Below are 22,308 nucleotides of genomic sequence, written 5' to 3' on the forward strand. Positions count from 1 at the left end.
CCTCAGCGTGGGCCTGTGGCACATGGGGGACATGCCTCTAGGTCGAGCTCCCATGCCAGCTGCTCCACGGTTCCCCAGCCTCCCAGGGCTTTCCCTGGCTGCCTTCTCTCTCTGCAGGGCCATGTGGGGGAAGGAGATGGGTGGGAGAATGGAGGAAGGGCAAAGCTTTGCTGAACCACGAAATGGCTCATGTCTTTCCCGGGCAGAGCATCACCTGGGAACAGATATCAGGATATTATTGCCAAACCACAGACAGTTCAAAGGAACAAAAAAGCCCTTGCAGAGGGTTGTAAATGGTTAAGTCAGATGGACTGGTACAAACCAGGAGGCAGCAGCAGCTAATGGGGAAAAAACAGTGGGTGTGAAAGGGCTCTTTGTCCCAGCAGGAAGGCGACAGAGGCTGGGCACCAGGACGCACCCTGACCAGAGCACAGGGCAGGCTTGTTTGCAGCACAGGGTGCAGGCTTCCAGAGAAAAGGTGATTTTACACTCTGGTTCTTTTTGGAACCAGACAATCCCCTACCTGGAAGGTGCTTTGACTAAACAACAGAGTGGCTCAGCTGATGCACTGCAAGAAAACAAGGGGGACCCAGGGAGGAGCTCCAGCCTTTGCACAGGAACAGCTCAGCAGTCCAAGACAGTGTGTACTGTCCTCCCCTCCTGCTTGCCCAGGTCCAGGGTGGGAGGCTGCAGCTCATGACAGGCCTTGCACCCTTTGGAGGATGAACAGAAAACGAACACCCAATGCGCAGGGAGCTTTTTTACCTGTTGGAGAAGGACTTGGAACCACAAAACTGCTGGGCCAGGGAGAGGGCAGGAGGCCAGCAGCACCTGGGCAGGAAAGAGATGCGATCTCACCACCCTCCTTTCCTGAGCTGAGAGGCTCAGCAAATAAAGGAAAGCAGATAACAAAAGCTATCCCTGGCGGTCGCTCGCTGGGGCGATGGCCTGGCTCGACAAGGGGTCAGCATGAATTGTGTTTCCTGTCAGTATGTGGCTGTGCTTTTAGAGGGATATCCGTTGGGTGCCGTGGGACAACAGGGCTTGGCACACATCATGGAGGGGCCCAAAGCGAAGGGCAGGACTAGATCATGACTTTGGGCATCCCCAGGAAATCTAGCCTGTTTTGGTGACAGCGATGAGACACATCTGGCTTCTCTTCAATTTGTGTTGGAGAAAATATAGCAAGCCAGGAGGAAACTTCCTGAACACTTTGGGAAGTGGTTGTCTGCTGCATTGATGTTTGCTAGCTTATACAGCTATCCCTCAGTCAAGGGTAATAGAAAATGCAACTGCTACACAGGGTGAGCAGCTAATCCCAGACATGGAGCAGACCCCAATAACTAATAACATGTGCATGCGTGGTCATGTGTTTGTATGTTTCCTCAGTGTCATACACAGGAATCCTGAAGCAGACTCCACGGACAGGTCAAAGACCTTGTGGCTTCCCCAGGTGCCAAGTAGATAGCAAGCAGAATGTGGAAGGGGGCATGCCAGTGACATAGTCTATCACTCTCTACTTGAAGAGGATGATGAATTTAGACTGAGCTTGAGATGCAGAGGTTTCCTCTGCATTCCAAGGAAGTGATGGAAGTGAGGAAACACAGCCATGTTATCATTCTGAGCCCCCCACAGCCACAGAGAATATCCATATGCTGGCCGTGGACTTGGGCCCCTGCAGAGCCTCCTTGCACGAACTGGGCAGGGAGACCCCCACCCCACCTCCCAGTGCCTGTGCCCGCCCACAAGGACCAAATGCAGCCAGCCATCTTGTCAAACTGCTTTAATATTTGGACATGAAGACAGGACAGAGCCAGTCAGGCTGTGCACAGACAAGATGTCCCTGAGCCATGTTGTAAGGCTGCAGGGCTTCCCTTCTCAATGGATGTGTGGATTTGGCCAAGATGCAGTTCAGCTGATGATGTCCTGAGCATGCCAGTGAGGTGCACGTGTTGGGTAGGGAAGAGGGATGGGGGCTCTCCAGGGCAGCTCAGAGGTTGTTCAGCTCCAACAAGGTCTGGTCCAGGACCTGATGGATGCCCACGTTCTCCTCTTTGGCACTGGCCAGGCTCTCTGTGAATGCAAGGGACACCCAGACACACACACACAGACACAACCCAAGGGTACCCAGGTGCAGCCGGACCCACACACACCACACCAAGCACAGACACACGCACACAGACAGACATTTCAGTACAGCAGTGGCCTCCAGCCGGATGGGGCATTCCTGGTGGAGCAGAGTCCACACAAACCACCCTATCTCCGGCAGGGATGAGTCCAGCCGCTCTGGGACCTGCCAGGGCACCCAGGCCAGTCAGGACTGGTCACTGGGGCAGGCAGTTGCTGCTCTTCAGCATTTCCATCTTCCCACGGTGCCCGTGGCCCATGGCTGAGCCCTCTGCAGCGCACGTGCCGCCGGTGAGGACCATTACTTGGCCAGCCCCAAGGCGTCAGCACTGGCTGGCTGTGGGCACATGCACAAACCCTTTGCCAGTGAAAGCGGAGAGCCAGTGCCTGCTGCATGACCCAGCAGTGCTCCGGGAAGAAAAGGAGTGAGACAACAACCTCATAACAGCCTGGGAGGGCAGGCAGAGACGATAACAGAAAGATAAGGAGCCGAGCTAACAAGGCTACAGGGATGAGCTCTGCCAGGCAGCCCGCTGCCAAGGCAGCCTCCTCTGGTGTTCACTGCCAAATGGCATCCTCCTTCCCCCGAGATGGGGATGGAACAAGAGCTCTGCCTACCCAGCCCCATCTCCCAGTGCACCCTGCTGGTCTCTTCCCTGTCCTTTGCCCCAAGTTTGGGTCAGTGGGTACTGCTGGGTCCCCAGCTCCTATCCCAGCGATCCTGGCACCCTGCAGGGACCCCTTTCTGAGAGGATCTTCCTTGCACATTTTGGGGTGACCAGAGTGAGGAGGAAGAGGCTGCCCATCAACTCCTGGGACAAGGGGAGGAAAGCAGCGATACAAACCACCACCTCCCTCCCTGGCAGAGCCAGGCTGATGCCAGAGGACAGCCATCACCAAGTGGGCACCCCAGTCCATCACAAAAACCTTATTCCTCTCCCACAAAAAAAACAATCAGGCTCCAGAGGGGCTTCCTGTCCCCCCCCACGCAGGGTAGTTACCCCTGTGAGGATTAGCCAAGGTTTCACACCTCGCCTTGCACCAGTGGGGAGCAGGTAGGGGCTCCCAGCCCTGAGCCAGCCTGGCCAAAACAGGGCAGGGAGGCTGGGCCGGGGCCAGGAGCTCTGGGCAGCTCAGTTGTTAAGTTCAGTAAGGATGACCCGCAGCTCGTTAGTGAGAACACGGTTTTTCTCGGCCTCCTGCTGAGAGCGCTCTAGAGAAAATGGAGACGTCAACGCAGCACAGGAAAGAGAGAGAAAAAAGCGAGTTAGTGAAAAGAGACAGCATTCCCCAAAGCCCTCAGTGGAAACACCACAGCTGCCCAGCTAGCAGCAGAGACCAGCTGGACTGGCAGGAGGAGGCAAACCAGTACTGGCGCAGGGACAGGTCTGTAGATCCGTCAATTTGAGAACTGGATTCTGGGGCACAGTATGGTGGTGAGGAAAGAGGAGGGGTATCAAGGACAAATTTAGGGATCACAAGAGATCACTGCTGAAGGGTAGCACCAGCTCTTTCACCAAGGGAAGGTGATGCAGGACACATAACAGGGCTGAGATTGCTGCTTGCAGGAAATGTCTGGGAGTGGAGACAGCGAATGGAGAGGACCAGGTCTAACCCTCGTGTTTCCCTCCAAAAGAGTCATGGAGAAGATGGCATGAGATGAGGAAAGCTGTGTATGAGAGCCAGAGGGTGACTGGGGTCAGCACAAAGGGCCCTGTTCCACTCAGCCTGGCAGTGCAGGAGCCTCTCGGGTCTCAGCCATGGTTACCCCGGGGGTCCCGCGAGCTGCCTGCAACCACCTCCTACCACACCGCTGACAGGACCCACGTGAGACAGGCAGGAGATGAGGGATAGAGTGGCATGAAGAAAACAAAGGAGAAACCAATGTTGAAATTTTATTGAAACCAACTCATTAAACCAAAGGGACAGAACATTAAAGAAAAGTCATGAGATGCAAACTGAAGAGCAATGTGCAAAGGACAGAAGGCGGGGTGAGGGAGGAGCTGGGGGTTGCCTGCCTGCCAGGGAAGGAGGTGACTGCACAGTCGGGCCCAACCCTCTATCCCCCAGGCCTGAGCTTTGGCAGTGGAGGTGCCGCTTCCCCATTGCAGGTCATCCCCATCCTGGGGCCAGCAAGCAGCACCGAGGGGCTTTGCTGGGAGTATGTGGGGGGGAGATGGCCCCCCATCCCCGGAGCTGCAGGGTCCCCAGTGCTTCTGCTGCTGGGGAGCCAAGGAGGGAGGTGCTGGAGCAAAAGGCTTCTAGGCACAGCCCTGATCCCTGTTGGGCAATACCATGGCACAGACCTGCTACACAGGCACTATTCAGCCAGCATGTAGGACTCCATGGAGCTGCTGGCCTGCCCTGACCAAACAGTTCTAAGCACCTACATCTTGTCTCCCCAAAGAGGGGTACAGCGGGAACACCCTGGGCCGGCTCCTGTCCCAAAGGAGCCGACGGACAGGCACAGGCTAGGAAGGACAGAGGAGGACAGAGAGGGTGGGGAGAGAGGTGGGACGGTCAGGCAGGCAAGTAGCTGAGCTGGGGAGGGGAGAGGCAGGTGGGGAAGGGGCGCAGTGCTGGTGCCCAGCAGGGGGCTCAGAGGGAGGTGATGTCATTAAGTGCATTGTCCAGCTCCTCGCTGATGGCTTTGTACTTCATCTTCTGCGCATACACTTCATCTGCAGGTGGGAGCAGGCAGGGGGCAGATGGTGGAGCAGAGTGGGGGGCACAAGGTGGAGAGAGAGAGTGGCTGTGAGCGGCGGGCTGAGGGCAGCAGGAGCATGCAGGCACAGGCGGCATAGATGTGACCCCATTCCCCACCCAAGGGCAGAGCCCACACCCCAGCTCTGCACTCCTGCACCAGACACCATGGCATCCAGCCTCCCACCTCCCTGAACCCCTACCCACCCCCTCACCCTGGCCAAGCCCTGTCCAGCCCCACCAGGGGCACAATGTGGCCAAGTGATGCCCTGGGAAAGAGGAACACAGGGCTGGCGGGGACATTTTACCTTCTAGGTCATCAATGGTTTTCTCCAGCTTCGCCACAGACCTCTCTGCAAACTCCGCCCGGGTCTCAGCCTGTGGGAAGCACAGTGGGGAGAGGGTGAGCTGCAGGGCACCGCAGGGGCGGTGCAGGCTGCACTGCACTCAAAATCTGCCCCATTTGCATCTCTGGTACCCTTCTCCACAAGCGCTCCTCTGGTAAAGGCAATGGACAAGAAAAGTCAAAGGCCCCATGGAGCCTCACACCCTAAACCAGAACAGATTCATAGAGGGGCATCCCAGACCCAGGCACCTGCTATGCTGCAGAGCTGCAGTTTGGGAAACTGTGAGAGGACATAGGCATAAAGGGGTCAAAATCCACTCAGGGTGGCAAACTCATGCCTGCACTGATGCAGTGGCAGCCCTATACTCCTTACCTCCTTCAGTTTTTCCCCTAGAAGCTTGATTTCCTCCTCGTACTTGTCCTCCTTGGTAGAGTACTGCAGAGACAGAGACAGGCACCTGTGAGCCCCAGGGGAAACCTTCATCTGTCCTTCACTCTAGCAGGAGATCACAGCACCCCCACACCCCACGCACTCCACCCAGCCTCAACAGCCTCACTGGGTCCTACCTTGTCAGCCTGGGCCTCCAGGGACTTCAAGTTGTTGGTGACAATTTTCAGCTCCTCCTCTAGGTCACCACATTTACTACATCCCAAGCAGGGCCGGCAGGAGGGGGGGAGCAGGGCCAGAGGGCAGGAGAAGAGCAGGAGCAGAAAGAACGGGCACAGGGTAGCAAGAAAGAAAGAGAGAAAACAAGTTGAGAGAGGAGAAGACTCAGTGCACGTGGACAAGGAGCAGAGCCGCTGCGAGCAGGAGCTGCCGGGACGCATCTGTTCATCCATTCCTTGTGCTTCCTTGCACGGACACCTCGTGCATTACCACCAGCCGGGCTCTCACCGGCCCTGCCAAGGGAAGCAGGGATGGAGGGATGGAGGAGCGTGCCCAGCCTGCACCTGCTGGAGAGGGAGGTGAGGGGAGGCCAGTGGTAGAGGCAGTGGTGCAGAAGAGAGAGGTGGCTCGCATGGTTCGAGAGACAGCGACAGAGAGAGGGGGGCTGCTGCACATCGCCCCGCACCCCTGCCCCAGTACCTCTTCCTCTGAGGCAATGAGGGATTTGAGAGACTGGTCCATGGTCCGCAGCTCTTCTTCCAACTGTCTCATTCGGCTGGGGTGAAAGAGGGGCACCCCGGGGTGGGGGGACAGCAGAGAACAGGGTCAAGGATGTGATGCTGGTGGGTTGGCACCCCCCTGCCCCCAGCCTACAATCCCAAGGACCACCCCAATGCCAGGCCCTGACACTCCCAAGGAGGGTCATCCCCATCCCCATGCTGCCAGGGATTTGGGGCAAGGGCTGTGTGGGACCCCTGCACACTGCCTGCCAGAGCCCTGCTCACCTCTCTGCCACCTCTGCCCTCTCCTCTGAGCGCTCCAGCTCTCCCTCAAGGACCACCAGCTTGCGGGCGACCTGTTGATGGGAGAAAGAGGCATATGTTGGCCCTGTGCTTGCCCCAGTTGGGGGCACAGGGCTGCGAGGAGGTGGCTCTGGGTGCTGCCAGGGGGTCAGGACTGGGGAAGGGGGTATGCACCTCCTCATATTTGCGGTCAGCCTCCTCCGCTATGTGCTTTGCCTCCTTCAGCTGCATTTCCTGGAGCTCCATTTTCTCCTCATCTTTCATGGCCCTGTTTTCAATGACCTTCATGCCTCTGAGGAAAGACCAAGCCAAAAGATGTTACTGCCGTGGGTCAAGGTGGCATCTGCACATCTTGCCTGTCCACTGTACCCTAACCTCACCATCCTCCAGAGACATAGGACATTGCTTGGCACTTGCTGGCCACCCCACACAGTAGGGTCACTAGCAGTACCCTAAAAATGCTCCTGTGCACAATTACAGTGGAGCTGACTCCAGGGCTATGCCCCAGAGTGAGGACATGTGGCTGTGGTGGCCCTCAATCAGGCAGGTCCTGAACCCAATCTGTAGGGGTGAAAAAGTGTGCAGCTGAAGATGAGCCAGCCACAACCTCCACAAAAACAGCCTGACAGGCCAGCAGCCTTTAGGAAATGTTAGAGAACATCCTGTGGCAAAGCCTTTCTCATTCTGGGTGATGTTCACAAACAGGGTTACCAAACCCTGTGAACCCCCACAGAAGGGAGTCCTGCAGACTCTTCTCCTCTCACTCAGATGCTGTTGCTCAAACTAGTCTTTGCCAATGGAGGGAAGAGCTCACATCATTGTCTGGAACACTGTGACGTGTCCAGGCACTCCCACAAACCTGAGTGCCCTTGCCTGCACAGCTCCTGTCCGGGAAACCTGCTTGCCATAAGGATGGGACAACCCACACTTTGTAGCACTGCTTTTGAATTAGGCTGTTTTGTTGTCAAATCTGAACTTAGTTCCCAGGCACAGATGTTGCCTCCTGGGCTGTTGTTGAGACCCTGAGCACAGGAGGCTGCTCTGGGTAAGAAAATATGTTCCTAGCTTCCTCTGTCTTCGGGTACAGTCTGGTGTTTTCATAAATACCAGGTAAATTTTATCAGGATTTTATGCTCTGGAAATTTCAGTCTTTTTAGGAATGCCTGTGCCTGGAGGACTTCTTTGCGTTGTGGCTTTGCTCTCTCCCTTTGGAGTCTGCAGGAAAACCAACATAAACCACATGAGGTCCTTTCAGATGGACCTCACTGCAAAACTAAGCAGGCTGCTTGCAGTCAATACCCCCACCTGATACCACCCCCACTGTCCTTTCCCATCACACCTCTCGCTCTCATCAGCTGCCTTCTCAGCCTCCTCCAGCTTCTGCAGGGCGGTGGCCAGGCGCTCCTGGGCTCGGTCCAGCTCCTCCTCTACCAGCTGGATACGGCGGTTGAGGGAAGCCACTTCAGCCTCAGCCTGGGGGAGCAGAAACTCCTCAGTCATTCCATGTCACACATACACACACAAATATATATATATATACTTTTAAAAGCATTTTCAGTGGTTAGTTCTGCATTTACAATCCGAAACACCCCCTTGGCACTGTGCAACAAGCCAGCACGCACTGGAATGGGATGGCTGGGCATGCATCCCCTTGCCTTTCCATAGGGACAACAGAGTTATCCCCATCCCTAGTGCTTCTCCCAGCCTTGCAACCCCAGCCTGGCACGTGCAGCCCCTCCACCAGGTCCTTGCATGTCCGGCTCCTGCCCTGGGGAGAGACAGGCCATGTGTCCCTGGGGTAGGGTGGCTGTGGCAGCCATGCCGTCACAGGGACGGTATTTGGGGTTTGCAGAAAAGTGAGTTCAGGGGGAGGAATGCCCTGTGCGGCTTCGCTCCCGAAAAGGAGATCGGGAGCCGCTTGAGGATTTCCTGTTTACAGAGGCGGCAGACCGAGCTGGGAGCTTCTCCTGCGGGAACCCCCATGGCCCTGTGCAACAGGACAGCCTGAATCCAGCACGGAGCCCCCTCAGCTGATGTACAGCACAGCGCTGGGGGCAGTGGAGCGAGTCGCCCTCGGCAGGCTGGCACTCGGCCAAGATGCGGCTGGCAGGACCCACTGGACCAGAGCCCTCCCTTTCCCAGGCTCCCCACGCACAGGGCTGGGAGCTGGGAGCTGGGGCTGGCCAGGAGCAGTGGCCCTGGCCCTCTGCCAGTCCCTTGACGCCTGGCCTCGCACTCTTTCCAGTTGGTAAAGGCCTCCAGCTCCATCGCCACAGTCGGGAAACGCTGCCTCAGCAGCTCTCAGCTCCGCTTCCCACCGAGTGGGGGGGATAGTGCAAGGAAGACCTCATCCGGATACAAAAGGGATGGGTGGCAATGAGACCTCACCATGGGGAGCAGCCCAATGCACCAACACAGGGGATAAGGTCTCCTGCTTATACACAGGCTGGAGCAGGACTGGCTGGCTGCAGTGCCCAGCTCCATCCAGCCTCATGCTCCAGCCTGGGAATGCCCTGGGGGACATTAGCCAAGCGGAGGGACCACGGGAGCAGCGAGGGGCTGTCACTCTGCAGTCACCCTGCACAGCCCCACTGAGCACCCTCGATCCCCTGTGAGGAGGCAGCAGGGTGGGGACAGGCGCAGCCAGCACCTCTCTGAGAGGGCAGCCAGCCCCACAGCTGGTACAACAGTCACCTCCGCCCCATGAACAACCTTTTTTCTGGGCTTTCTGAGAGCTGTTCCCTTGCCAGACTGCCCAGTGGGGAACTGGGACTGGCACCCGCAGGGCGATGCTCTGCCTGCATCATCAGCCTCACCTCGTCGGGAGCCTTTTTTTCCCAGGGAATCACCCCCAAAGTGGGTCAGAGCTGCCCGGATGGACACTGGGGAACATGAGCTCTCCAGCAGCTCCTAGACCGGGGAACCCGATCTGTGGCTGCAGGAAGGGGCCATTTCCTCCGCACACAGCCCGAGTGACAACAACCTGGGTACCGCACCCAGCTCTGCCGCTCCTGATATGGTGAGAATGTAGAAAGAGTGGGCATAGGAAACAGAAAGAAAGGAAGAAAATAAAAAGCCTCAACAACTAAAAAGCCAAACCACGAACAAGCTGACTTTTGGGAATGTCATCCCGTTGCCAGAGTGGTTGTGTGAAGGGATGGTTTGTCCCCACGAAGGGACAGGCTAGAGAGATAAAGGCTCTCCGACTGCCGCGGCCCGGACCGCAAAGCCCGCTGGAAGCTAGACAAGATCCTGGGCATGGGATTCTGAGCTGTGCACGCCAGCCTGCGAGGGAGTGGACCCTTTCCCAGGATGCGCCCGATCCCAGGAAGAGCCAAGGCAGGGCTTGCCGCTGCCGCTCCCAGCGCCCCGCCAGCTGGGAAGCCCCGGGGAACCCGGCAAGCAGCATCTCTCTGGCGCAAGAACCACGGAGGAGGGAGGCGGCTGGAGGAGGCTGCCCCAAGCCCCCTGCCCCGGGGGCTCTCGCCAGCTGGGTGGCAGCTCCCGTCGGCTCCCCCGAAACCGCCCCGCGCTCCGCTCCGCTCCGCGGGCAGCCAGCCCGGCTACCGGGGCGAGGGGCGCGGGGGGCCGGGGCCAGCCCGCCGGGAGGGATGCTGGCAGCGGGGCCGGAGCCGCCGGGGCATCCCGGGGAGCCGCCGGGGCGCCCCCCGCTCCGCCGCGCCCCCTTTTCATCCCGGCGGCCCTTACCCGCTCCCGGGCCTGCCGCTCGATATGGTACTCCCGCTGCAGGTGCTCGGCGCGTTCCTCCGCCTCGTCGGCCACCTGCTGCAGGCTCTGGATCTTCTTCTTGACGGCATCGATAGAGCTGGCGCTGGCCATGGCGGGGGCTGCCGGCGGGGAGGCCACACCGCCGAGCCCTTTGTGGGATCCGCCCTTCTCGGGCAGGAAGCGCTCAGGCAGCGGCCGCTCCCGCCGCCCGCCCTGCCTCCATCCCTTCCTGCTCCTCCTCCTCCTCGTTCTCCTGCTGCTGTCTCCGACCGACCTGCAGTGCCGCTCCCCCGGGCAGGACGCGCAGTGCCCACCCCCGGCAGGGGACAGTTCCCACAACGGGAGGGGTGCGCAGGGCCCCTCATCCCAAGCAGGACATAAGGAGGACCCTCAGGCAGGACGCGTGGTCCTCCCCAGCAGGGGTCACGCCCCTCACCCAGGCGAGATGCACAGCGGCTTCTACACAGAGCGCACTGTCCCCTCAGCCGGAGTCAGCACACATCCTCCCAGGCAGATGCATAATTCCCACTGGCAGGACACATGGTACACCCAGGGAGGGCACACAGTGGCCCCCAAGGCAGGTACGCAGTCCCCTCCGTGCCCCGGGTGTATGGTGCTCCCCTGTCAGGGATGTACAGTCCCACTGAAATCCCCCAGAGCGATGGAGAGGACCCCAGGAAAATGGATTCAAATATTTCCAAGAGTCCAGAGAGTCTGTGGGTGCTGGAGCCTGATCCTCGAGGCCACGCAGCCACAGGAGCAGCGTATCCATGAGTGCTCCCAAAGTGCTGCCCTCTGCACTTCTTGCTGCAGAGCTGAGGAGGGTCATAGACTTTTCCCTGTAGAAAGTCAATAAGAGGTATGAAGCAGAGCCTGCTCCAGGGTGTCCTCCAGCAGTACCTGGGGCTGCAGCCAGGTCCCCAACATCCATCTCATTCAGTCCCTTGGCATCTGCTTCTTCAAGTGAGGACCTGGCTGGCAACCCTACAGAGTTCCATGGGGCACATGGAGCCCCCTGCACAACCCAGCTGCCCTAGGGTCTGTGTCCTCTAGGGCAGGCCAGTCCCCCAGCTCCTGACATTCCATCCCGGCTGGGGCACATGTCTTGATCCATCAGGAAAAGCCTGGCTGGCACTCAATCCTCCCTTAAGAAGCTCTGACAGCTCCCAGGCAGCCCTTACTGCACTTCACACCTGCCTCCGGGGATGTCAGTTCCCAGGATGACCCCACCAGCTGCCATCAGCTCCAGGGCCAGGGGTCCTGGGGGTGACCCAGCCACACTGCTGTCTGTGTTCTGCAGCTCTGTGTCCCCTTGCCAAGCAGCACTGGAAGAGGCAATGCTGTGGGTCCCCTAGGAGCACAAGGCCTTGGGCTTGGCCATGGGTTTGGCCTTGGTCCCGGCTGATCCTGCCCCATTCCCAGTCTGATGCCTGGGTGCCAAGAGTGCTCCCAAGCTGGGGCATGGGGCCCAGAGCAGAAACAAGGATTCCTGGCAGCAGTGGGGCAGGGATGAGCTGGCTGCAGGCATGTGGGGGACAGACTGGGGGGCAGCCATTCTGGTCCCGCAGTGGCCAGGCTAGGTGCCTCCTGCTGTGGCCCCACCCCGAGATGCAGTCACTTCCCAGCAGAGTCCCGTTCCCTCCCACCAGCTCGGGGAATCACCAAATAAGAGCAAAGTCTTGGCCGGGGAGTGCAGCTGGGGCGGGAACATGGATGAAGCTTTTGGGATCATGGCCTGGGAACGCTGGAGTTTCCCTAGGCTCCTCTGAGGTGGCTGGGGACAGGCCACTGCCGGGGATGTGGGGGGATGGAGGGAGCTGTTTTGGCTAAACCCGCTGTCTCAGCTGCACTGTGTCCAACAGCCCTTGCCCACATCTTGACCTGGGCACCATGGGCTGTCCCTCTTGGGTACAAGAGGTGATGGGACCACAGTGGCCTTGCAGAGCTGCTGGGAAGGCGCTGTCAGCACTGTGGAGTCGCTGATCAGGAGTCAGGCACTCCCTGCTCTGTGGCACCATCTGCCCCCTCTTCAAGTGCCTGGGGCATCATATTTGCACTCCTTAGTGCAATCCCCATGGCCTTTATGCACTGTCATCCAGTGCCAGGACAGTGCTGGAATGGGGCAGGTGTTTATTCTTTTAAGGCATTGACCTTTTAGCCAAGGGCAGGAGGCTGTCTGGATCACTGGTGTGGGCCCTGACCTGGCCAAGCGATGGAGACACAGGCAAGCACTATCCTAGCAGCCACGGGGTGCTTCCTTGCTGAAGCCAGGAGCTGTTCTGCACCTCGCACCAGGGAGGAGATGACACCAGCCTTGGCACTTAAGAGCTGTCAGCACATCCAGGTCCCTGGCACATGGACCTGGTAACTCCCAGAGCCCCACACATGGTACAGCCAGTCTAGGCTTTGGTATGGACCTGGGGTGGCTGTGCTGGTGATAGAGCCTCAGTCCTGCTGCAGCCAGCCTGCAGCCTGACACTGTTCCTTCACCATGGCTCCTGCTCTGGCCCTTCCCTGAAGTGTTTGGTGGCTTCTGTCTGCTGTATCTGCTGGTATGGGATTCTCCATGTCAAAGCCCACAGACTTGCCCAGCCACTGTGGACCAAGAGCAGGGAAACACACCTTCCCCACCCAGGATGGCATTGTCAGCAGCAAATCACTCTGCATCCCATAGCTGACATCTGCCCAGTGCCACCGTTTGCCCCTTCCTCGGAGTTTCACACTGGAAACGTCCCATCCACTCTCAGCCACACTGAGTTTGCCCTGTCCCACATCAGCACAGATCCAATCAGACCAGTGTGAACCCCACTGCACACAGCAGCCACCCTGACCAGCTTGGCATGCCTGCCCCATTCCAGGATAAATGTGCCCTTTCAGAGGATTTTTGATGTTTTAACTACTTTGTTAAGTATCTAATTAAACCAGGGCAGGTCTGTTGGATCAGTAAACAAGTCTGGGGGACCCCCTGGCCACTGCCCAGGGGCTCTGGGCTGCCACAGGGATTTATGTTGCCGCTGCTTGTCCTTGTCTGGTCAACCCTGTCCTCAGTGTCCCCCTCAGAGATTTGACACATCTCCCCCATTTAGCTCCATAAACCAGTTGGGATTGAATTTTTTTTTCTCAATCCTAAAAAGCCTGGCCATGCCCTGCTGGCTGTGCTCCAAATGGCTCTCCTTTAGCTTCTCCTCCAGTTTCCAGGGTTGGTTTTCATCAAAGAAGGGCTGACTATCAAAAGGAGGATTTATTTATAGGGTGTCAAATACCCTGTGTGGCACCACAGGTCGTTATACCCCATTCCTGAGCGGCCCCGTGGCCGCACACAGCTGTTCCACCCTTCATCCTGGCCAGGCACAAGCCAATTTCAACACCTTCCTAACATCTCCCCAGAGGGATCTATTTCCCAGGAGAGACATCAGTCATGGCACTAAATAAAACTCTTCCTGGCCTTGCCCTTCCCAGGGTACAAGGTGGCACGTTGGACCCCAAATCCACGCACCCACATCCCACCCAAAGTCCCCTTCCATGCACTCCAAACATTTTTCCTTGCAGCCAGCACTCAGCAGCTAAGCACAGCAAGAGATTTGACCATTTCCCTGCTCTGCCACTGCCTGTTAAGCCCCACAGTTCTCCTAAGAGCATTGTGGAGGTGCGTGCCTGGGGACCTGTGACACAGCTCTGGACACTTGTCCCCATTAGCTTTGGGGAGCCAGGCTGTCGGCTGCCCGCAAAGCTCCAGACAGGATCAGCCCCTCCAGCACTGCCCACCACAGCTGGCCTGGCCCCTGCACCCCTCACAGGACCCATCAGCCCGGTTCGGTGTCAGCATCGCAGGAATGGGATCCTGACAGTCTTCCCCTCGGACGCTTTCCATATAAGGGCCCCCTCTTTCTTTAACCGCCGCCCCCTCCGCCGAGGTCCAGCGCCCGCCCGCACGGGGGAGGAGTTGCTGGCGTGCCTACTTACGTCTGTGGCTTTCTTCTCTGCCTGCTCTAACTTCTCCTGGGCCTCCTTGACAGACTCGGAATACTTCTCCACCTCATCCTCAGTGCCCTTCAGTTTCTTCTGCAGGCCCTGCTGTTCCTCCTCCAGCTGGGGAAAGGACAGAGGACAAGCTTCAGGACGGATGGTGGTGTCTGCAAGGCTGGAAGGGGATGGCCACCCTCCTCCTGGGGACACCCAGGGTGTGGGGGCACAGCAGGAGAACATGAACATGCTCCTTCTGTCAGCTTTGGATCTACATCTCTTTGGGATGCTCTTGTCCCCCCCAGCACGCCTGAGCCTGGTGGGTGTAAGGGGGGGTGGTCTCCCTCCCTGTGAAGGGACTGGAGAGCTCCTGACTTGGGGACACAGCTCTAGGGAACGCCAATCTTCGGATATAGGGAACGCCTATATCCGTGTCAGTGGGGTGGGAGTATTGCAGTCCCCAGGGTTCTCCCTGGCACAGGAATAGGGAGGTGGCACTGGGATGTCCTGCTGAGATAAGCCATGTTTGGGGGGACCAGTGCGAGGGCTCAGGGAAAATGGACTGAAGTGCTGCACCCTAGGGACAGGCCTATAGGGGGTGAGGCCCCTTGGGATGGGGTCCCAGTGAAGTAAGGTCTCTGGGGCTGGCAATCCCTAGATTGGGATCCACAAGCAGGACACCCAGTGGGGCACAGTGCTTGGGGCAGGACATCCTTAGGACAGGGGACTCCAGGCTGGACAACCGTTGTGAGGAAGTCTCTGGGGCTGGATGGAGGATCCCAAGGCTGGACAATCAGAGGGATGGGGTCCCCATGGCTGGGCATCCAGCAGGACAGGGGCTCCAGGGCTGGACACCCCTAGGGAAGAGAGTCTCTGGGCTGGACACCCAGCAGAATGGGGTCCCCTGGGCTGGCCACCCCTAGAGCAGAGGGTCCCGAGGCAATGCCAGAGAAGTTCGCGGGACACCCACCTGCTTGCAGCGGTCCTCCGCCTGCTTCTTGTCAGCCTCCGCTTGCTCGGCGCGGTCGATGGCGTTCTCCTTGTCCAGTTTCAGCATCTGCATCTTCTTCTTGATGGCCTCCATGGTGGCGGTGGGTCGGCGGCGGGGCGCGGGACGGCAGCGGGACGCGGAGCACCGGGAGCGGCGGGAGCACCGGGAGCGGCGGGAGCACCGGCACTGCGCTCCCCGCCCCGCCGCGCCGTCTAAAAGCTGGGGAGGGGCCGAGCTGGGCAGGGTCGGCCCCGGCGCCTCCCCCGCCGCCCGCCAGCACCTTTTAGGGACAGGCTCGCCACTGGCCCTCGAACCGAGCGGGACGGGGGGGGCAGCACCCCCGGAGGGCATTGCCATGGCCCCGGCGCCGGGCACCCCCGGTCACTGTGCTGCGGGTACCCCGGTGGCACTGGGCGATGCACACTTCGGGGCGATGCCCTAGTGCTACCCCAGGGACACTGGCTGAGGGACACTCCCTAGCGCTGTGCCAGGGGAACCCCAGTGGCATTGGGCAAAGGACATCCTGGGGCACTGAGCTAGGGGTATGCCGGTGGCACTGACTCCAGTCAAAGGTCAAAGCAGTCCCCACGCGAGAGGACATGACGTGGCTGACACTGCCACAGGTAACCACATGCCCGGTCACTGCAACGTGGGGCCTGAGGGATCCTGCTTGCTGGCACCGGTTTAGGGGCATCTCAAGGGCTGGCATGGCACTTGGGAATGTCAGGCACTGAAGTCTTGGGGACATATTTAGGTTGTCATTGCACTCAGGGGCAACCATGGGCTATGATTGCACTGAGGGACACAGTGGACTGGCACTGCCCACATGGGGAAAATCCCCCAGGAGAGAAGTGAATGGAACCCCTGACATCCCCATCCAGCTGCTGATGGGGCAAGGGGGCCCCAGCTCTGTGTAGACTTCTCGGCACCCACCTCCCTGCTGCCTTGCACCTTAGTGCCACTGTCCCTGGCACTCTCAGGGACACCTGGCACATGCACAGCCCAGAGGGTGGCATTTTAGGGTGACACAGAGCATGTGGGCAGCTCGCTGCCCCTCTTCGTCTTTCTGCTCTAAATAAACTGTATTCCACAGGCAAAAAAATGCAAACCGTTCAAATCCCAGCTCCTCCAAAAATAACCTGTGCTTTAATAACGATTGTAAATGCTTCTGGCACATTCCCAGCTGCAGGGTGGGCTCTGGGTCGGAGGGGGGGGCTGGAAGGAACTGGCGGAGGGGCCACGAGAGCTGTGTGGCACGTGGGGAGGCTGGGATGGGATGGGGACATGAGGGGTGCACGGGCTCCTCCAGCCCATTGCCCCTGGGCCTCAGCCAGCCCTTGACTGACGCAACTTTTCGGCACCAGTGCTCCAAGCGGAGAGGAGCAGAAATTTTTTGAGCTGGAGAAAGTGGCTCTCTAGGAGCCCTCAGGCCCAGGTGGTAGGGGGTGTAGGAGTGATGGGAGCAGCTAAGGACCAAGGGGCTGCTGGCTTCATGGGGAAAGCAGAAGAGCCACTGCTGGACTCTGGAGAGCAACAATTAGTACTGACGAATTAGGCACATATTTGGACAAGGAGAATCTGTAACTGCCAGCATGCGGCTTCTAAGGGGAGGAGGAAGAGCCATCTCCCATCATTCCCGGGAGAGAATAATTGGTTTTCTGCGAGATGTTTCAGCCTGGGGCAACTCCGTGGGCTCAGCCCATGGGAGAAAGACAATGATGGGCATGGTGCAAGCAGCCAGGAAGTTGCCCTGGAGCCAGGCCAGCCCTCAGATGTGCCCCCAAAGGATGCTGTTTTCCCTTGCTGCCCCCTTCCCTTTGCTCCAGGTGTCTGATGGCACAACTGGAACCATCCAGGTGTAGAGGCCCTTAAGCCCATCCTCTGGGGTAACCTCTGGGACAAGAATGTGCAGAGGGGTGTGGGTGCACATCCCTTCCATTGCTGCCCCATGCCCAGGCTTGGCCTGGGCTAAGGTCTCCAAGGATGATGATACCCTCCGTTTTTCACTCTACAGTCTGACCTTACTCCCAAGGAAAGGCTTGTCCTGAAAACTAATGGGACCTTCCCAGGTGCAATCCATGCTGCAGCCTCTCACCCCATTCCTGGGCTCCCCAGGAAGTTGGGACATGGCTTCCCCGTTCACCTTCAACTTAGCTGGATTTGGGTTCCTGCAGAGGCTCTGGCACCTCATGACTGTCATCCCAGCTCCAAACTTCTGCATGTCCTTGCCTTAACCTGCCTACCAAAATAACCCCTTAACTGATGTGTGAGATTTAGAGGATGGGGGGTTAATCACACCCCATGTCCCTCCCCTGGTGTTTGTGCCACCACCCCTTGCTTGCACCCAAACTGGAGGAAAAGGCAGAGGATGTCCCTGCAGCCCTGTGCTGGTGGTGCTGGAGCTCCCTTGACCCCAGGATGTGAGGATGAGGCTGGGGCTGCTGCCATGCTGTGCCCCGTGTCCTTGCTGGCTGCTCAGAAGGGCCCCATGCCCAGCTAGTACCTGGGTGAGAGCCTGTTGCCGGGTCAGGCCATCACAGATTGTCAGGGGACAGCTGGGAGGACTGGGATGCCTGTGAGAGCCACAAATCCACCTTGGAGCCTGGCCAGGGTTGAGTGTCTCGGTGGGGAACAGCCCCTCCACACCCCCAGGGACGTGCCCACAAGGAGACAGGGGTCACTGGCTGAGATACTGCAGGATGCTGCCCTTGCCACTGATGATGCCTGTGGCTCACACTGCCAGGAACAGGTCCCAGAGGCAGGGGACATGTGCCACCCTGCCCACATCCCCCCTGCACCCCACAGCATCCCTGCCTGCCCCGCCACCACACAGGCCCCCCAAATCTCTGCTGAGTGATGGGGTGGGAACAGGTGGGGACACGCTGGGGCAGCTGCTGCCCGCACAGGTTGGCCCCGGGGGGCTATTTCGGGGCGTGAGCTCAGCGCCGGCAGCCGGGAGGGCTCCAGCCACATTCCCAGATCCACACCATGCCAAAGACCGCTGCCTTGCCAGTGGAGGCCCAAAGACTTCTGCCTTGCCAGTGGAGGCCCAAAGACTGGTCCACTAGTGACTGGGGGCTGGGGGTCCCCCACCTGCACCCCTGTAGCACCCTACCCAGGGGTATACTCGGCTGGCAGCAGGAATGGGGCCAGAAGCCCAGCTCCACTCACACATACTTCCCCCACCCCCCTGCCTTCCCTGAAGCCCAAATCCCCCAGAAACAAAATCCCCAGGGCCCCCTCCTGTGGTGGTGGCCCCCCGGCAGCACCTGCGAGGCCGGCACATGGCTGGCAGCGGGGGTCCAGCCTGCCGGGTGCCTGGGGCTGGACGTGCCTCAAATATTTTCCATGCTGTATAAGCACCCGTGGTACACTCCCCCCTGCCTTTGCTATGAGGGCAAGCGCCCGTGGCCCCCCTGCTCTTCCCGTCTCCTGGGGGGTCTCGTTCATACCCAGCTGGCAATAATGCAGGAAAACCAGATTTTATTGATGAATGCATCTTTCCGAGGAGACATCGGCATCCCCCACCCCACCCCGGAGGCTTGGGGGGAGCTGGTTTCCTTCAGTGTTTAATATGGGATGCTTAAAGTATCAAAATAGTGAGAGAAGCCTCAGCAAGTGCAAAGGGAAAGGGACGGGGGTCCCAGAGCCGAGGAGGGGTGGGATACTGGGCTACAGGACCCCGGCGAGAGCTGGTGTTAGTGGGCAGGGCACAAGCTGGCAGGGAAATATATGAACTTTGAAAGCTGCAGGCTCAATACTAGAGAAATGGAAAAGTTACAAAAATACTGTAGATCTTGGAAAACAATGCAGGCACTTGGGAAGAAGGAAGGCAGAGCTGGCTGGGGCCGCGGGCGGGGAGAAGCTCCGCGGGAAGGCAGAGAACAGCTCTGGGGGTGAACTCATCGCATCACCCCCCATCCTGAGCAGAGGCACTGTGGCTTCCAGCCCTGCTGCACCCCAGAGGGGCCCGGGCCGAAGAGGATGCTCGTGGGGGAGCCTCCGTGCCTCCCAGGGAAACTGAAGAGGAAGGTTCAGCCAACAATAAGGCATTGGAGGTGAAAGGCAGCTCCGCACGAGAGCTCAGCGAGGGACCATGCTGCTCCCTGCACGCCATCGCACAGGAGAGGGCCAGCCCCCTGCCGCTCCCCGTCCCGCGCGGAGGAGAGAGAGGAAAGGGGCACGAGTGGGAATGAGGAAGGCACAAGTAAATATCCCCTTGCAGTGGAGAGCTCTGTGGGCCCAAACCCCGGGGCTGGCAGGTGAGCCCTGAGCCAGTGCAGCCCCGGCTCCCACCCCAACCGAGTCCCTCCGAGCGCTCTGATTGTGCCTTGGGTGTGCATAGGAAGGTGGGCTGGGCAGCGAAGCGGAGTTGCTGGTGCGGCGCCAGCTTGGAGGGGCAGCTGGGTTAGTCCCGTCACTGTGGGTGTGGGCAGAGCTCTGGTCTAGCCCAGGCAGCCCTCCGCTTGAGGCGGGTCGTCTTAAATAGGAGCGGGCAGGCGGGCGGGCAGCAGTCTGTGCAGTGGGCAGGAGGGCGTGCGGCTCAGTTCTGCTCCTCGTCCCGCAGCTCCGAGGGCAGGAACTTGTACTGCTGCTGCCGGATCATCGCCAGCTTCTTCCGCGCTTCCTCCAGCTCCCGCTCCTTGCGCAGCATCTCCTCCTGGGCAGCGATGATCTGACGGGAGAGAGCCCTGGGGTCACAGCTGCCCTCCCACAGGGATGGTTGGAGCTTCTGCTCCAGCCATGCCAACCCCTGAGCCAGGTTCTCTGGCTGCTGCTTCCCTCCCATCACAGCCACAGCCTCCTTGGGCATGAGGGCTGTTGTCCCTGGGGTGGGAGCATGGTACTCCAGAGATAAACAGAAAAGCACGGCTTCCAGGGCTCAGCCCCATGTGCCCTGTAGCGGATCTCAGCTGCACAGAGGCAGCACTGGGACCTGTGGCACCCAATACCAGGCAGGTCTCATTCCTTACTCAATGCTCTGTCTTTCACATGTGTGTCACAGACACTGGGATAGTGTCAGTGCTGCACAAGGAGAACCCAGGGCATTACACTCCAAGGAGTGTGCACCATCCCCCACTGCTACTTGTGGCAGGACAAGGTGAAGGACTCATGGCAGGACAATTGTTTGGGTGCTGGGCGGGATGGGTACATCCACAGCATCTTTGTGAGGCTCTCTGGAGATGTGACCCATGGCAGGACACACTCCTGAGACAGGCACACACAGCTTGTGGTGGCACCCAGAGCTGCTCCTGCCCCACTGGAGCAGCCCTGTTCCTCACCTGTGCAATTCCCCCAACCATCTTCTCCTTCACCACCACCGTTTCATCGTGGTCCTGGAAGGCAGCTGCCTTCTGAGCTGCCTTCACCAGATTGTCCGACGCTCTCTTGACAGCATTGCCGGCGGCCTGCAGCAGGGAAGTGGGGAGTGTCAGCATAAATCACAGCCCCAGGGTATGACTGCTGCCCGGGGGTGTGAAGGAACCCCTGCCCCAGGCTGGGCCAACAGGCAGGACAGGCAGCCAAGAGTGCTGGGAGCTGCAGGCAGGGATTCCTTTACATGGCTCGCTGCCTTGCCACCCGCTCATGACCATTTCAGGCTCTGCTGCTCCCAGCCAGGCTCTGGCTCTTGTCCGAGCAGTGGGGCAGGGACTGGTAGGCAGCCCTACTGACTCTCCCCAGCCCTTGGCCCCAGAGGTGCTGAGACCCCATGTTAACCCCAAAATGGATGGGCATTAACCTCTTTTGTGCCATGGCCTCTGACAATTAAGGGTGCTACAAAACATGCCCCCCAAACATTAACCTCTCAAATGCCAGTGATGCAGTGCACCCACTTCAGGCATTCCTGTGCCAGTTCATCATCCCTGAATGCTGCCAGGTCGAGCAGCCCAGCACCACTCACACACCTAGTATGCAGCCAGCAGTCAAGTCCAAGCAACCTGGAGCCTATGAACTCCCTGCTGATGGCACACAGGCAGGGAGCACAAGCCCTGGAGAGCACCCACAGTCCACTCACATCCATCCCTCAAGCAACTGGGAGGAGGCAGGTGGGGCTGGAGGGGCAGCCCTGGGACTCACCTGGAGCCGCTTCATGGCCTCTGAGTCATGGTCAGCCTTCACCTTGCAGGCCACCAGGAGCTGGGCTGTGGAGGCAGCCACCTGCTTGGCGGACGAGATGAGCTTCTCCTCGCTGGCATGGCCCTGCACCGCTGCGTTGGCAGCCTCACACAGGTTGTTGGTGGCAGCAGCCACCATGCGTGCCTGTGGGAAGAGAGGCTGTCAGGGGGGGTACAGGAGCCCTAATCGGCCCCAAGGAGGTTGTGTGGCATGGGATGGCAAGAACCAGCATCCACGCCATGTCTCAGCACGGGGGAGAGGGAGCAAGAAGCATGGCTGCTTCTTCTGTAGAGGAAAAGCACAAGGGCAGAGCATCCTCGTCCTTGCAGCAGGAGCCAAGAGGAAGGTCCCCCTCTACTCCTGAGTGTGACCTTGATACTCACAGCTGAAATGAGACCCTGGGACCACTGTCCATCATCCACTGCATTGGCTGGGATGGCACCCACCTGTAAGGAAGGAGAGGATTGAGGCTTAGCACCCTGTGCGCCTCTTGTCATGGGGCATGAGGGTTACAGGCAGCCCCTGGAGAAGAGAGAGCCCACCACAGCCCTACATTTTCTTATTTCTTCCCCTCTTATGGCCTTACTTTTCCTTGGGCCACTAATTCCCGCTGGGCTGCTGAGGCTGCCTTCACCAGGGCGCTTGTGGCTGCAGCAATGGATTTGGCAGCTTCCAGGATCTGTTCCTCGAAGTTCAGGCTCTCGTCTGCTTGCTGTAGGCAAAAGCAGAGTGTGAGCCCTAGGCAGGGGTGCTGGGACAGACGGAGCAGAGCAGGATGATGGCTGCAGGGGGCTGAGTGGGCACATACAAAGCTGGATTAAGGCCTGTGGGGTGCAGCAGGGCGTGGGCTGCCTGAGGAAGGTCCAGCTGGGGATGTGGGAGGCAGTGGGAGTACTGAGAGAGGGGCCAGCCGTCAGATGGG

The 22,308-nt window shown here is 59.1% G+C and overlaps 2 protein-coding genes across 13 annotated transcripts in view; both read right to left on the reverse strand.

The window, feature by feature from the left end:
• Positions 1 to 1,768: 1,768 nt before the first annotated feature.
• On the reverse strand, positions 1,769 to 15,471 carry TPM2 (tropomyosin 2). Of its 11 annotated transcripts, none has more exons than XM_051804440.1 (9): positions 15,249 to 15,471; positions 14,279 to 14,404; positions 7,926 to 8,059; positions 6,761 to 6,878; positions 6,569 to 6,639; positions 5,744 to 5,819; positions 5,550 to 5,612; positions 5,139 to 5,208; positions 1,769 to 2,073 (listed from the first exon to the last, which is right to left on the reverse strand). In XM_051804440.1, exons 1-9 carry the CDS (start codon positions 15,360 to 15,362, stop codon positions 1,991 to 1,993), a joined length of 855 nt encoding a protein of 284 aa, XP_051660400.1. In that variant the 5' UTR covers positions 15,363 to 15,471; the 3' UTR covers positions 1,769 to 1,990. The 11 variants fall into 11 exon arrangements, with proteins under 11 accessions (XP_051660400.1, XP_051660402.1, XP_051660407.1 ...); XM_051804442.1 differs by lacking the exon at positions 5,744 to 5,819 and adding an exon at positions 6,264 to 6,339; XM_051804448.1 differs by lacking the exon at positions 1,769 to 2,073 and adding an exon at positions 2,080 to 3,340.
• Positions 15,472 to 18,735: 3,264 nt separating this feature from the next.
• The window catches only part of TLN1 (talin 1), a 35,452-nt gene continuing 31,879 nt past the window's right edge, over positions 18,736 to 22,308 (reverse strand). For both annotated transcript variants that reach the window (XM_051804417.1, XM_051804416.1), the window contains 5 exons: positions 21,973 to 22,098; positions 21,770 to 21,832; positions 21,348 to 21,530; positions 20,552 to 20,677; positions 18,736 to 19,944 (listed from right to left, as the gene is read on the reverse strand). In XM_051804417.1, the coding sequence (XP_051660377.1) occupies positions 19,813 to 19,944; positions 20,552 to 20,677; positions 21,348 to 21,530; positions 21,770 to 21,832; positions 21,973 to 22,098 (630 nt within the window). In that variant the 3' untranslated portion in view covers positions 18,736 to 19,812. The remainder of the gene's footprint in view (positions 19,945 to 20,551; positions 20,678 to 21,347; positions 21,531 to 21,769; positions 21,833 to 21,972; positions 22,099 to 22,308) is intronic.

This window comes from Manacus candei, unplaced genomic scaffold (genome assembly GCF_025592945.1).
Source record: "Manacus candei isolate 608988 ecotype Guabito, Panama unplaced genomic scaffold, ASM2559294v1 h1tg000061l, whole genome shotgun sequence".
Classification (NCBI taxonomy): Eukaryota; Metazoa; Chordata; class Aves; order Passeriformes; family Pipridae; genus Manacus; species Manacus candei.